The 15,341-nt window shown below is 37.7% G+C and overlaps 3 protein-coding genes across 3 annotated transcripts in view; all 3 read right to left on the minus strand.

The window, feature by feature from the left end:
* Positions 1 to 1,202: 1,202 nt before the first annotated feature.
* LOC130555455 (carboxypeptidase Z-like) lies at positions 1,203 to 7,184 on the minus strand. The gene is made up of 11 exons (XM_057335678.1): positions 6,868 to 7,184; positions 6,508 to 6,537; positions 5,189 to 5,563; positions 4,169 to 4,384; positions 3,668 to 3,897; positions 3,383 to 3,544; positions 3,132 to 3,287; positions 2,672 to 2,807; positions 2,384 to 2,523; positions 2,062 to 2,161; positions 1,203 to 1,845 (listed from the first exon to the last, which is right to left on the minus strand). The coding sequence occupies exons 1-11, from the start codon at positions 6,950 to 6,952 to the stop codon at positions 1,508 to 1,510; spliced, it is 1,968 nt and encodes a 655-aa protein (XP_057191661.1). The 5' UTR covers positions 6,953 to 7,184; the 3' UTR covers positions 1,203 to 1,507.
* Positions 7,185 to 7,886: 702 nt separating this feature from the next.
* LOC130557242 (G-protein coupled receptor 26-like) lies at positions 7,887 to 10,784 on the minus strand. The gene is made up of 3 exons (XM_057338882.1): positions 9,770 to 10,784; positions 9,557 to 9,670; positions 7,887 to 9,055 (listed from the first exon to the last, which is right to left on the minus strand). Exons 1-3 carry the CDS (start codon positions 10,435 to 10,437, stop codon positions 8,818 to 8,820), a joined length of 1,020 nt encoding a protein of 339 aa, XP_057194865.1. The 5' UTR covers positions 10,438 to 10,784; the 3' UTR covers positions 7,887 to 8,817.
* A 3,538-nt stretch (positions 10,785 to 14,322) lies between these two features.
* Positions 14,323 to 15,341, minus strand: part of trmt44 (tRNA methyltransferase 44 homolog) — an 8,718-nt gene continuing 7,699 nt past the window's right edge. The window contains exon 9 of the mRNA XM_057326861.1: positions 14,323 to 14,352. Within this exon, the coding sequence (XP_057182844.1) occupies positions 14,323 to 14,352 (30 nt within the window). The remainder of the gene's footprint in view (positions 14,353 to 15,341) is intronic.

The following is a 15,341-nucleotide window of genomic DNA, read 5'->3' on the forward strand; positions in this document are numbered from 1 at the left end:
GAACTGAAGCACCAAGTGCTATATAGTAGGGTTGCACGGTGTACCGGTGCTACGGTAGCATCACGATGCTAAAGCTTCAAAATACCCGCGATGCCTCTCTATTTTTGAAACGGTAGTACCGTAGTTAATGTTGCATATGCGCATTAATATTTATTTGCCTTTTTACATCTATATCTGCCTTTTTGCGGTGTTTATCTCCAAATTGAATGTGTGTTTTGAATGTCTCTGACGAGTTATATAGCACTAAAAGTGGTTCCCCTATGATTACGAAGAACCACTTTTAGTGCTAATGTAACCGGTACTACTCACCCGCTCTGCGCGGGCCTCGAACCGGTTGGTTCGGCCCTCTACCATGCCAGTTTCTCGTGTGGCCCCTTAGGAAAATTAATTGCCCACATCCGTGCGTTAGCTATAGGCTAAGATGCGTTTCGAGTTATTCGCCTCACGAATTATTAGTCTAAAACTGTGCTGACAAAAATTTAACGCAACCGCGCTGTGACACGTTTGCAAATAGAAACAGTAAATGTACGTTTATGACAACATATTAAAATAGCCTATATAAAATATCCAAATACACGTCATTTCAAAGCACTTAAATTGTATGTTTATAGTTTATACAGCAGTGTCCTCTAGTGGCCGTTAAGAAGAAAGAACTGTCACGCAAAAACGATTTTTTTATTTGTTTGGTTTGTTTTTATTACTGTAAATGAACTCCTTAATAATTATGTGAATTCACGTTTAGAAAATCACAAACATACACACTCACGCGCGTAACAGAAAACTTTAACTTTAAAAATGACGAGTTTTGCGTGTTAAATCAACGCGAGCCAATTTCCTCTGTGAATCATTACGCGTGGTTTGGTGGTAGGGTAGACAAAGGATCATAGTGGGCTGCAGCAGTAGAAGCGCTGTCATTACAATTACGCAATTAATCTTCCCCCACGTTTTGACATACAAAGCACTGATGGTCAATAGAACAATCGCGATTTATGGTATTTTATATTAATAATGGCTCAATTGCATCTATTGTACTAGCTTTCCGTTATAAATAATAACAAATCAACGAAACTGGTGATCCAAATACGGCTTGGGACAGGGAATCCCATCGGTGTGGTCTTGGATCCAATGTATGCGTTCTAAAAAAGAAACATTGCACTAAGATGTTTGTAGGGCTGAGGTATTTATTTTATTTGTGAACATACATTTTAGAACATACATTTTAAACTAAAATGAGTACAGAAAAAACGATCAATTTAAAACGTTATATATATCGACGGCAGCGTTTAGAAATAGGCTTGTATTATTTTTTTAAACCTGGAGCACTAGGACTATGTAAGATTTTTACACTGGCAATTTTGTTATCATTAACAGCTGATGGCTTCCAATTAATTTGTCTAATTATCAACAACGAGTATTTTTAATAAGTGTATGGCTTCATGTGCAGTGCTGAGGGGGTCCCATGATTGAAAAAAATGGAAGATTGTGCATTTGACCAGCAGATGGCGCTCTAATGCCTTCTAAGTAGCCAGGTGGGTGCTTGGAAAGTGGAGCGAGTGAAATAAGACCACCACCAGGGTTTTTCTTGTATTCTCTCTTCTCTCTGCGCAATATCTCTTATATTATATTGAGAAAATTGGTTGAAAGGGTCAAACCGTTCATAGGTATCAACAGATGTGTCAAGCTCTGGCTGCACTTCATCATTCTTGAGCACAAAATCTACACGGCCAGCTCTTTGCATGTTAGCGGGAAGATGGACCTTCTTCATGGCCTTGGAGTACCCTGGTGCAGAGGCTGTCACAATGTAGATGCCAGATGTCAGTAACCTCCAGTAATCTCCATCCTCGGCTGATAATTAGAGAATAAATGCAGTAAAGTTATGACAACATCGATGACAATTAAAATGAAAGATGCACTAAAATATATAACTATTAACTTTTTAATTTCTCAATTATTTTGAATTAAAGCAATGGCATAATGATGTTAATAATGATCATGGTGATAAAATATTGTTTTTTAAATGTTTTTAATACCAACTGTAAGCATACAGCCTGACTGCCGCACCTGTTCTAATGTCATGCCTTATACCCTTGACAGACACGGTGGCTCCTTTGATCCCTTTTCCATCTTCACCCTTTACAATACCTTTAATCCCTTGATGCACCTGTGGAAAACACACAAACACAAACTATCACTTTGTACTGTATAATTTACATTTCAGTCTAGCTGTAACAGGCATAAATAGATTTATTCCTCTTTTCATTTTTTTCACATTGAAGAGTAAATGAATAAACGGTCTACGGAAAACACATAAAAATAAATGCAGTGCAAAGGGCTTGAGGAAGCAAGCATTAGCGCAGCGCTCTCAAAAAGAGAATGAGCTCACCGCCTCCATAAAGCTCAAAAGAGCCTCCTTGTTTTCTTGCCAGCCTGCGTAAAGGTCTTCTTCTGCTGGAAATTTATCACAGCCCAACTCTACTGTTATCTCAAAGCAGTTCGTGTGGAGATAGCTGAAATCTGACATTCCTGTCCAAAAGACGAAAGCTGAAGATGAGCATATAAAAACGTCCTTATCATAGTCCAGCAGTTCTCAGATGGTTAAATGAAAATGCTTTCTTTTATTTAACATATTAATTTATTTAATTGAACTGGCAGTTGTGTCCTCGTAACTCACCCCCTGCAATACTATACCATTTGGCTCCATTCACTATACCACCTTTATCGCCAAACGTTCCTCCACACCTGCTCATGTCATCATTTGACATCGTGGCACGTGCATCTGCATATGTTCTGGCTAACTTTGAAAACACCTGCAATCGAAAAAAGAAATGTAAAAACATGCAATTGAATTTCGAAGTGTCATTTTACCATGTTTTACATGAAATGTTTTACATAATGTACATGAAGAAAAACCAAGGGGAAATTGTCAGGGTTTTAGCTGTAAATTGTAGTTAAACCCAGATCTTGAGTTTAGACTTTTTTTTACAAATATTTTATTATTTGTATTTGTATTGTTCACAGTAGAAGATACAATATGAATGAATATTTAGTGCAATATCATATATAATAAATTATATAATCAACAGGTATACAAGTCATATCTAAACAGTTCAGTTTATATAAAAATTGCAGACCTGTTCATCTGGAGTGGGGGAGAACATGTTCTCTAGTGGGTGTTTTGAAAGGTCATATGGGTAAGAGACCACCAGATCTCCCCCGTGAAGGTTGGCTGATATGACAAATGGAATCGAGCGCATCCATTTCATTACAGCATACGATTCTGGAGCCACCTGCACACGTACAAGCCACACATGCCTGTGTGTAGTCATATTTGCAATTTAAAAGAAGTGCATTTGTTCACAATTTTGTTCAGGGTGCTTCCTACCTTACCAAACCAGTAAGAAGTGGGGATGGGAATATGATCGCTACGGTTTCGTTTGAATCTGCGACGGTTGTAAAAGATAGAGGTGAGGTCTGGGAAGTTCCTATTGAGGTCTATATTCTGCGCATTGGCTCTGCCAATAGAATTCGCTCTGGGTTGGGCAACCTGAAGCAAGTAAGTTGTTACCTTTATATAAAAGTTTCATGGCTTTATATGGATATTTAGATCCTAATGAAAACAACTTTCACAAAGTCTTTATTTCTGAATGAGAATGTTTTTTTTTTTTACCTCATCATAATCAGTGTCGCTTCCACTTTGCATGTCAGCAGAGGCCAGCTCGTACCCATCAGGGTTCATGGATGGAAGAATGTGAATCCGGGTGGTGTTTACAAGAGTCTGGATCCGAATGTTTCCAAGTAAGTATTCAGAGCACAGGTACTGGGCAAGATAGATGAGAAGCTCTCTGCCCATGACCTCATTCCCGTGCATGTTTCCAATGTATCTGACCTCTGGTTCCACTGCAGAGAAAAGTATAAAGACTGTTTTGTACACTTTTGTAAACAATTGTATTCTTCATCATTATTTTTCAGTAAATGTTTGCCTAGTTTGTAGAACTTCTTTCTTAAGGACACCGAGTTAATGTTTATGGGTTGATGTTTAAATGCCTGAAGCATTATGAAAACAGTGCTTATCTCGTGTTCAACTTCAGTGTTGCAAATCAAACTGTGGGAAAATCCTTTGGAATTTATGTCTGTTCAAGCTTTACCTACAGCTTCAGAAGTTACTTACGTAATTCATGTGCTCCAGGGTTGCTTGAAAACTCGATCACAAGCAGATCTTCGCCTTCAACGCTTCTGCCAATGCTGTATGTTCTGGAGATATGGAGACATTGAGCCGCTGTCTTTTTCAGAATGTTAAACATCTGGGTGTTGGAGTGATAGGCGAACTTAATAGCTGTAGAAGGCTCTTCAGGAGAGACACTCGGCATGACCATCTCCTGCATCTCTTTAAAGGAAAAATGACTAAATGTGCGTGATTGAAATTATTAGAGTTACACAGACACTGATTAGTCTAATATTACACATTTTGGGTGAGAAAGTAAATGTGAGGGATTTATGGGCGAAATAAATAAAAACAGCAAGTGATAAAAAACTGTAAAAAATAAAACTGTAAGTCAAATTAAAATATAAATAAATTTTAAAAAGGCTTGGAAATAAATTCTCTATACTGTAAATCCAACAACTTGAAAGTTGCATAGCCATCTTTGACACTAAAAAAACAAAGTTGCTGTGGATGCAATTTCCACAGTAGAACAAAGATGAAGACTGAAGCTTTGTGGGAAAATTCAAACGGTGTCTAGCTCCAAAAAAACCCAGTGGTATGGGAATAATTAAAAACATTACAGGTTTTGGCAAACAGACAGCAACAAAAACTGCTATAAAATGACATGGCAGCGTGGTGTGCAAATTTAACAAACCTTAAAGGCTTTAAAGAAAAAACTAAATCCTTCATAAAGTTTATCGGAAGGCACCTACACTCTTTTAAAAAAGGTGCTTCAAAAGGTTCTTTGATGGCATAGAAGAACCTTTAACATCATAAGAACCTTTATGTTTCAAAAAAGGTTCTTTGTGGAGAAAAAAGGTTCTTCAGATTATAAAAAAGTAAGAAAGAGATGCTTCTTTAAAGAACCATTGACTGAATGGTTCTTTGTGGAACCAAAAATGGTTCTTCTATGGCATCGCTGTGAAGAACCTTTTAAGCAGCTTTATTTTTAAGAGCGTATCGAAATAAGAAATGCTGTAGATTTACCTCTCAGGCCTTCCAAAGGGTCATAGCAGCCCTCCTCTTCACTGACAAAAAAACGATCACAGTCTAAGAAATAAGGCCAAGCCATGTCAATGCCCTCAAATGCGTGCGCGCAGCTCTTCTGCACTAACTCACAGGAGCTGCGACAGGGTTTTATGATCTTGCCGTTGTCGCAGCGTGGGGCTAGCACTGAGCAGCCGAGCATGCGAATGTCCGGGTTGCACTCTCCATTTAGTAAAGAATGGATCACGCTCAACAGCAGGTATTCTGTGCTCAGCTCGGCTTCTTCACGTGTCTTGTGTTCGAGGAGGTTAGGGAATAAAGTCTTGGAGTAGGACATATCATCACAGTATCCAAGTACAACGTCTGTGCATTTTGCTGAGGAAAGAATAACAAACATATTTGTAGCCAGAATGTGGTCTAGTCACAGTTTTGTCAAATGTCCTCTTTAAAGAGATTAAACAATGCATTATTGCCTGTGCATGTTTGTGAGCTGTAATATAAATTGTTTTGTCTGTAGTATATCTTCTTAAATTGTGGTGCTATTGTCAAATAAGTATAACCAATGAATAAAAAGTGTCTGGCTGTGAAAGTAGACTACACTTATTAGGCTACTCCAATGCTTTTTCTTCTACTTTCTCTCTCAGATTAAGATCTCAATATTTCATAGCGCAATCGATCATTTGGGCAGCCATATGAGGCGAAACGCTGAAGTCTGCAGAAGATTTCATTTCTCAACAAGAGCTCATCTTAAAATAGAAAAATGAAGTATCGAGTTTTTCTCTCACTTCCTTGTTCTGTCACAATGTATCAAACCTCCATCCCAAAAATTGGAGCTGTGTGAAAGGGGTCATCTACACCTACATATTATCCCACTTTCCAAACGAATAAAGGACAAATATGAAAATGTAATGTGATTTAATATAATAAGATGGGTCTGGAAGTTTCTCTTATACAGTAAAAGACTATAGCATTAACCCTGGTGAAATGTATAGCCTATATGGCATTAAAGGGACAGTTCGACCAAAAATGAAAATTCTGTCATCATTTACTCACCCTCAAGTTGTTCCAGATCTGTATACATTTCTTTGTTAAACACAAAGGAAGATATTTGGTAGAATGTAAGTAACCCAATAGGTCTGGGGCACTATTGACTACCATAGCAGAAAAAATTACAATGGTAGTCAAAGGTGGCCCAGAAGTGGTTAGGTTCCTCCATATATCTACCTTTGTGTTCAGCGGAACTAAGGTTTGGGTAACTCAATGATGACAGTAATGCAAATTATGGGACATTGATTTTATGCAAACAAGTCAGCACTTACGTTTTGGCTCAACCGCAACTTTACACCAACCTGTGAAAAAAGCATGTTACTGTGAGAAACACTCGATGGCGCTATAAAGCAACTCTTGTAACAAATTTTGTTTTGACATTTATGTTTTAAACAACCAGATAGCGTTTTCAAATCAACATTACATACAAACTCTATAGAACAGACTTAGCAAATGTCAATCATTAAAAAAACCCGTGTATGTTAACATCGTACTTTTGTAGTTTCAGTCTTGTGCGCTTTGAAGTTTGTATAAGTTAAGTTTAAAAATACTTTTTTAATTATAATAACGAAAATAAGTATTAAAAAACTGTGTCATTATAAATGTTCGTAGCCTATGTAAAAACGACTTACCCTGAAAATAGTTGCCAGGTTCACACCGAGGAAGAACACAGCGAACCAGAGTCACAGCGTTTAGAAGAAAAACTATCTTTATCATTTTGCTGTCCAAACTACGATCCACTCATATAAAACTTTCTCAGACTCGGATACTGCTCCCGTGCGCGCTTTGTTTCGTCATCTATTTTATTAAAGAGGAAAACTTGTATGTGTAATCCTTAAAAAAGTTATCGAGTTAAATAAACGCTCAACTCGACAATAACTGTACACCAGCAAAAACGTCAGGACTGAACGAAATGATGGCGGAAGGTTTTAGTCTACCTCACCCCTGGCGCTGAAACATGGCTTTTTACCAAGCCTTACTCAGTCCCTGTTTTCACTACAGTGTGTACGGTGTCCCGTGGTTCGTTTGGATGGTCACAAAACAGGATTCTGAAGACGCATTCTTCTGGATTTCTGCTCTAACACGTTCCCAAATTCTTTTTTGATAACACGTTACAATAATGTTGCATTTGGTAATAGTTAAATATACTGTCGTTAACATTTTTACAGCATTTATTTATCTCAACATTTAGGATACTCGTACATTTTTTTAATTTAAGTTGCATCTGGCAACATTAGTTAATGCATAATGAACTAACATGAATAGGAAATAACCAACTGTATTAGTATTAACTAACATTAACAAATACTAATAAATGCTGAAAAAGATATTGTTCTTTGTTAGTTCATGTTAGCTAATTCATTAACTATGTTAAGTTGCAGAGTGTTACCCATTTTCTGTCGCTCTTCTTCATCTATTAGTGAATAAAATGACGAATAATGAATGTTTAGAAATTTCTAACTAAAGTAAATTTCTCTCTAAAACTTGCAGAAAGAAAAACACCCATGCAAAATGAAAGCTTTAACAATGCATTGATTAAGTGCACCACTTATTAATTTAGTTAAGCAGCCTTTTTTCAGTTAAAGGTTAAATCATTGTGTGATTTATAATTATTCCTTCAATATATATACAGTATATTCATATATTCCTACAATATATCTTTATTGCACCATTTTCACAAAACAGTAGATTCAACAAATGTTAACAAATCTGGCACTAATACAGCTGTATAAAGCACTTAAGTAGTTTGAACTCCGATACGCCATAAACCCCACAACTGCTTCACTGAAAAATATTTAATAAATAAATACACTATAAATTCCTTGTGCTGTGCAAAGTAGCTACATCAAGAATCTAACAAATTCACCTTTAGAAAGTACTCGCAACATTCCACCAAAAATACAATGTAGCGCTATGAACAGCTGTTACATGAATCTAGTACATTCAGTTAAAATAATAGCTCTGATATCAGAGATGTTCAACTTTGGCTGTTCTGTCACTAATATCAAATACTAAGATAACAAAGTGCATCACTGTCCAGTGACCAATAGGCTTGGGAGTAGAAAGTCATTTCACAAGAGAGTCAACTCTAATGGCACATCAAAAATATACATTAGTACCAAGTAAACTGGTATGAATTGGCATTTTGTAGATTCTCAAAATCTCAGTCCCGTGAGAAATTCCCAGAAAATATTACGCTTTTTAATCTTTTTGATTGAATCTTTTTAGCTGGGGACACATTAGAATTAAAGTATATACTGTACCACAGTATAAAGTGCACCATGATGTCAAGCCAAGATGTGACACGATGTTGCTCTGCAGCCCAGAATTAGTGTGAATATGTTTGTTTTGTACTGAGCTGCTGTTTATCACCACACTCTGGTTACATTAGAGTGGCCCATCAATGTTACAGTACCATCCCCAACAGCGGCACACAATCCTCTGTTTCTCCATCTCATTCTCTCTCTCTCTCACACACACACACACACACACACACACACACGCACACACAATTAGACGTTCTTTCTCACACACTTTTGAAATCAAGGCATTGAGATGTTCCAGCTTGTGCAATTGTGTCATTAGCTAATCCTTTGAAGACTGTAGTCATTCTCTGTGTCCATAGAGCTGCTGTGTCCAGAGGAGGGGTACAAATCACGCTTTAGCAGCCGATTGGCTACTGTTACCAAGACCTTCTTGTACTGCTGCCGCAGGAGGCAGTATGCGAAGGGATCTGAAGCTGCCTTACTGTATGTTAAACACTTGCTGACAATACCCCAGTGTCGGTTAATATCCACAAGGGGAAGAAGCTCAGCCAACCTTGGAAACAGAAAAGAATCCATTAACAATAATTGACAGCATGTAAGAAAGAACCAAACTGAATCTTGCTATTCTGGTTTGAATGCTAGGAATATGCCAAATCTGAACATGATTTTGTATAGAATATTTCATTAAATATCATTATGTGAATTAATAAGTCCATTTAAAGGGAACATTAAATGTCGCAGACAGAAAATGTTTTCAGATCAGGTGAGCTTTATTTAGGAATCATGAGCCAATCACCTGAGCAACTAAAAGTGTTTGTGTGTCCTGTCACCTCAGACTTGTTAACGTCATCTCACGACTCAGTTTAATGACGCCATTTCGAGACAATTATAGTAGTGAAACATTTTTTTTTACAACAAAATCAATAGCTCAAAATAAAACAGCTTCAGTGCGTAATTCTGCTCCCATCAGTATTCATCTTAAAATATCGCTCATTTATTCCATCACAGGTTATGTGGCACAGCTTTAAATTAAAACGTTATAAATAGCACATACCTTGTAATGACATAAGGAGCAAAACAGATGATGAAAGATCCAATGAAAATGCTGATTTTCTTAGTTGCGCGCTGTTTCCTCCTCTTTTGTTCCGCGAGACAGCGTTGCTTTACACTACAAAAGAATAATTACAACGTGTTAATGAGATATGTCAGGATGGGGAACCTTGGAAACAAGCCTAAAATCATACTGAGAATAGATTGTCGTAAATACCTTGGGTGAATATCTACCAGTAAGAAGAGGGTCTGCATGGTTATAATGTCAATCCTCTTGCAGTGAAAGCGGGCAACTTTTAACACCTTTAAGTATGTAACGCACAAAATCAGGAGGGAGAGCGTGAAGCTGGTGGCATGAAAGACGATTGTAAACACGGTAAACTTAATCCGTGAGCTCTCCTCGTCCAAATGCAACGTGCAGGATGCGTAAATGGGACTGTAGCCAAACCAGGAGAAAAGCAGCGGGATGAGGGAGAATGTGAACGAGTGAAGCCACGAATAACAAACCATGACCAGCGCGTCCCGGTAGCGCATTTTGCTGGAGTAACTCAGCGGGAAAACCACGGCGATCCAGCGATCTATACTGAGCGCTGCCATGCTCAGCATGCTGTTGGCTGTCAGAAAGGTCTCCAGAAAGCTGACCGTGCGACAGAGGCAGTCCCCAAAAGGCTGCTGGTTTTTTACAATCCCCACTAAAGTGGACGGCATGTTCAGGACGGAAATGAGTATGTTGCAAAACGATAAGTTCATGGTGAACACACCTGGCACCTGTCGGCGTATTTCGCCGCTGTGGATGAAACATAGCAACACCAGTAAGTTCGACAACAGAGAAACGATCGCGACCACGACGATAAACAAAGCAAATAGGATTTCCGCAAAGTCCATTTCTCACTTTAAAAGTCCACTTGCGGTGTATTTGCCCCTGTTATTGGTAAATATGTTACGAGTTGCATGATCCTTCGTCGGTTAAACGCGACGTTTTATTGAGCAGAGACCAAATAACTCCGGTGAGTTGCGTCAGGCGCAACTTGCGTGCGCTGTCCAGAGTGCTGAACCGTAATCGCGTCTTCTTTTCACGTCTGCACATTTCCCATTTTTAACACACCATTAAAAATAATTTCAGATTAATAAACTCCACTTTTATTGCAGAACAACGCCGTTCAATTTCCATCGTGCTAGATGCGTTCAGTCCTGCGCTTCTCAATGCTAGTGTTGGTGGAGCTCAGGGACTCTATCACGCTCAGTACTGCTTCGTTATTGGATCATGCGCACAAGGGTTGCGACTGTGGGAGGCCTTTTATGTGCATAAAGACTGCAATCTAAATCTTGTGTATTAAGTCAGATCCAAACATTTATCGTGTCGAATTTATCGTCAAACCATTGCATTGTTTTTAAAAATACATTAAAAGTTAAACTTCACCTGGCAACCTGTATTATTCAACATATTACTAAAACAACATAATACATACCGCGTAACTGTGGGGTTGAAAATAATCAAAGCTGTAAAAAAGGTGTATAATGACCAGAAGCAAGCAGGTGATATCTAAAACTTCTAATGAAGCAGCACTACAGGTGCCTCAGTGATGGGTTTCCCCGGGGAGCACATGAGTCAGAAGCAGGCTCACAATCAGCTCTTTACAAATGCCAAATCAAAACGAGCAAGACAATAGCTGAGAGACAGAGCCAGCTGTGCTTCTGGGGACAAGCACACCGTGGGTGTCTCCTCTATTGTAAATCCATCAGCATGATAAAGGCTCATTATCCCACCTGTGTCTGTCTGTATAAAAGAGAGCCTGTGAATGTACTCACCTGCACTCCGTACTGTACTTAAATACACTATATATCTCTCTGTCAGCTTTAGTGACCGTTAGTATGATTTTGCCATTAAATGTCACTGAAACTTTTGCTCCCCTTTTAGACAAATTGGCTATTGTAAAAAACACCAAAATAACTGAAAGGATAAGGTCATCTCTACAAATGCAATATATGATGTAAAATAATGAACAGACAATAAAGGTTTATGTAAAAATGTGACATACACTCATATAAATAAAACTGACCCCACATTTAGGTCTCGGTGGAAATAATATCTCGGTTAAGGCGAAGACATGTCTAGAGATAAATGAACTAACTTGGCCCATACGTGTACTGTAGCACCTAGCTGAGGTCAAGAGGGACAAGGTTAAGTGCTTTTTATTGTCCCTGTCATAGCTTGACTTTATATCAGTAATCCCCCATGACTTCCTGACATTTATTTAAACCATCAGGGAAAACGGCTCAAAATGGCATCAAGGGCTCTAACCCGCTTCTACACAGAATGTCATAATAAACAACTGTGGAAATGTGCTGTGGTTAGAAATAATTTTGTACTGTATGTGGACTGTAGTTCTTTAAACAAAAGTATTAAGTTGTTAATATTATGTAAATACATTTCACAAGTTCAGCTCATGCACACACAACTTTTAATAATAATGTGGAAGCTTAAAATTACAAGACTGATAAGACATCTTATAAAATTTCCTGTAAACCAGTACCCTATTGCTTATGTTAAATGATTTGTGCATACGTTTGAGGCCTCTGTATAACTCAAGCTCCCTGCATGCTCTAGTGAGATTTTCATTCTTGTGACTGTGGCAAATTGAAGAAAGATGGTCTCCAACTGAAAATAGAAAAGCATCATTTTTTCCCCTTTGAGTTTAATTCTGGAAATGCGGGGGTGTGATCAGCACATACATATTGTTCTAGTATATTTAGCTAAATCTTATATTACCATGAAAAATGTTGTGTTGCTGTTATTGGCACTAAGTGACCATCCATAAACTGAGTGAACAGATTCTGGGTAAACAGCATGCACAGTAAGAATGCACAAAGAATGCCTATGCACAAACTCTACTCTAAAAATTGCTTTTTATATGCTTTAGTCTCTATTTGATTAAAGGTCCAATGTATGAAACTTATCAGCATCTAGTGGTGAGGTTGCGAATATGCAACCAACGGCTCACTCTAACCCTCCATTTCGAAGCACTACGGTGGCCGAAGGAGATAACGTATTTACGAAAAGCGCTCTGTAGGGCAGTTTGTCCGTCTAGGGCTACTATAGAAACAACACGGCAAATTCCTTGCGATGTGTGTAGATAGAAAGAGCTGATTCTAAGGTAAGAAAAAATAATGCTTCATTATGTAAGGTCTTTATACAGCTCTAAAAACATAGTTATGTATTTTATATTGCATTTCTGATCCTCCAAAAAACTACTGGATAATCACACTCGTGCTGACCATACTTTAGATCTGCTTTACACACCAACAAACATCGAGTCTTTGTTGTCCTAATGCCCCTTGAGTGGTCATTGTTCCCCAGTCTTTTATTATAGCACACATGACTAATATGCTTGAATGCCATGTTATTACAATTAAGGCTGAGCAGACTCCAAAACAGTTTCCATTTCAATGTCAACACCTTATAAACAGTTATTATACACTGTGGGCATTGCCATTATTTTGATATACTGCTAATTTAATGCACACAACGCAGATAAATCTATACAAAACGGCGCTGTAGGTGTTCGTGAGCGTGGATGGTTTTCCGGTAACTGTGTAATGTCGCAGTGTGGTGTAAGCACGGGTAAAACATTGCAGCTGTGAGATAATTCATCACTGCCTCTGTTATCTCTGACATGTGCATCTAGCCACAGGTGGCACGCCAGCATCTACTGCAGTGTGTGTGCGTATAGTGAATCTAACAGATCATGGCATCTCTACATTTCCAGTCACTATCAGACTCATGCCAGCCACTCATTGCTGTTTGATGGTGGTCAATAACATATTTAAATTCCAACTTGAGGTTTTTAAAATGAAAAACACTTTATTTTAAAAGCCCACAATAGCTCTTTTGTGCTGCGGGACACGCAATACAGGCAGTGTTATTGAGAATAACAATGGTAAAGAAGCTAAACATAGAGCTGTTTGGCAACAGAAACAGCATGAAATAAGTCTTTTAAGGCATTACCAGCTGGCTCAGGTACGCTCAAACAGTTATTGTGAGTCATGTTGTCATGGAAACGCAGGGTTTTGTGAGGTATTGTCTGTTGTCGAAATGGCAGCGGATTAAAATAACTCATCACAGCATTGAAAAGTGAACTTGACGAGATGACACTGACAAGTGTGATGCAATATTTATGCATTCCAATGTGACAAATTATAGTTATTTAAGTACTTTGATGTCAGAGTAACATAACTGCGAGTTCTTAAAATACTTTCTTGGTGGTTTTCCTAAACAGATAAGGCCATGTTGTGTTTCTAACAAACTGTGTGTGTGTGTGTGGTTGGTGGAGATACCTTTCCTTTCATAAACTAACCCAGTCGCACATCCCACAAGGCTTAAAGTAAACAGCACTTTCCAATCCAAACAGTCCCACACAACTACTGTGGATGAGACAGTTATGCAAAAGAGAGTTCAAAAGTGTACGGAAAATGTCTGCTGTGATTTAAAGATGGGGATTGTTGGAAAATAGTTACAACATCTTTCAGTATTATAAAAGCTTGTCTGATGGTATGTACTTTTGGTCTAGTGAGTGTTTAGAAGCAAAGCAGAAAATATTGAATACAAATCTCATCCCCTAAAGACTGAATGGTTCTGCCCACTGCAGGGTGCCGCTGGCCATGGCAGAGTCAACCTTTGCCTAAATCGTGGGGGAGCTCCTTTCATCCAGAGACCAAAAGAACTGGAGAAAGAACAGGATCTGGATTTTGCATCAATAAAGCCTTTACAGCTCACTGCTGGCCAAAATTACAGAACTGACCCTATTCGACCAAAAGCAACAAAGAGGGCATATTTAAAAAGATGCTTTATTGTTTTATTAATGATCCAACGCACCTATTTATCAGAATGGTCATCTATGATGGTTACATAACATCTCAAAACCAAATATACGTGCAATGGCCCTCTGTGTATGTTTTGGGCATCAATCCAGAACCCTACTGTTCAAGTTGAACACAGAAGGCATTCTGCCTTCAATGTTTAAGTTAAAACAAATTTTACCTATTTATACGAAATAAGCAAATTATTTTGTATAATTAAGTTATTAAATATTTGATAAATGATTACAGATTTTTTTAAATCAGTTATTTAAATTCAAGTGACTTGAGCCAATTTGATTCAACTTAAAAGTTTAGGGCAGCTTTTAAACTAAAGTTTTTAAGTTAAAATATGTGCATTTTTCAGTGTAGCGCAGTAGATTAAAAGACATGAACCACCAAAAAATAATATGATTTATGATATACAGCTATAGAAAAAATTAAGAGACCATTTCAAAACTATTTTCATTTTTCTGAAATTACTATTTATAGGCATGAGTTTAGGTAAAAGGATCATTTTTGTTTTATTCTGTGAACTATTATCAATATTTCTCCCAAATTTCAAATAAAAATATTGTGCCTATTTGCATTTATTTGCAGAAAATAAAAACTGGAGTATGGATCATCTTATAGCTCTATGGGTGGTGTTACCAAGACTGTGAGCTTCCATATTTGCAGTGTTTACTACAGATACGTCATATGGAGCATTTTCTAAGATACAGTATGAAGTCTGGTTTCTCTTTGCTACAAGTATTTTAATAAGGGATGTTGGTTTCATTCAATTCAATTTTATTTATATAGCGCTTTTCACAATGTGCAATGTTCCAAAGCAGCTTTACAAGAGAAAATAAGAAAAACTGAAAAACACAAAAAAGGTAAAAAAACAGCACAGTGCATGGTGTTTATAGAACAATCAAGATTATTCTAGTAAATAA

This window comes from Triplophysa rosa, linkage group LG1 (assembly GCF_024868665.1).
Source record: "Triplophysa rosa linkage group LG1, Trosa_1v2, whole genome shotgun sequence".
In the NCBI taxonomy this organism is placed as follows: Eukaryota; Metazoa; Chordata; class Actinopteri; order Cypriniformes; family Nemacheilidae; genus Triplophysa; species Triplophysa rosa.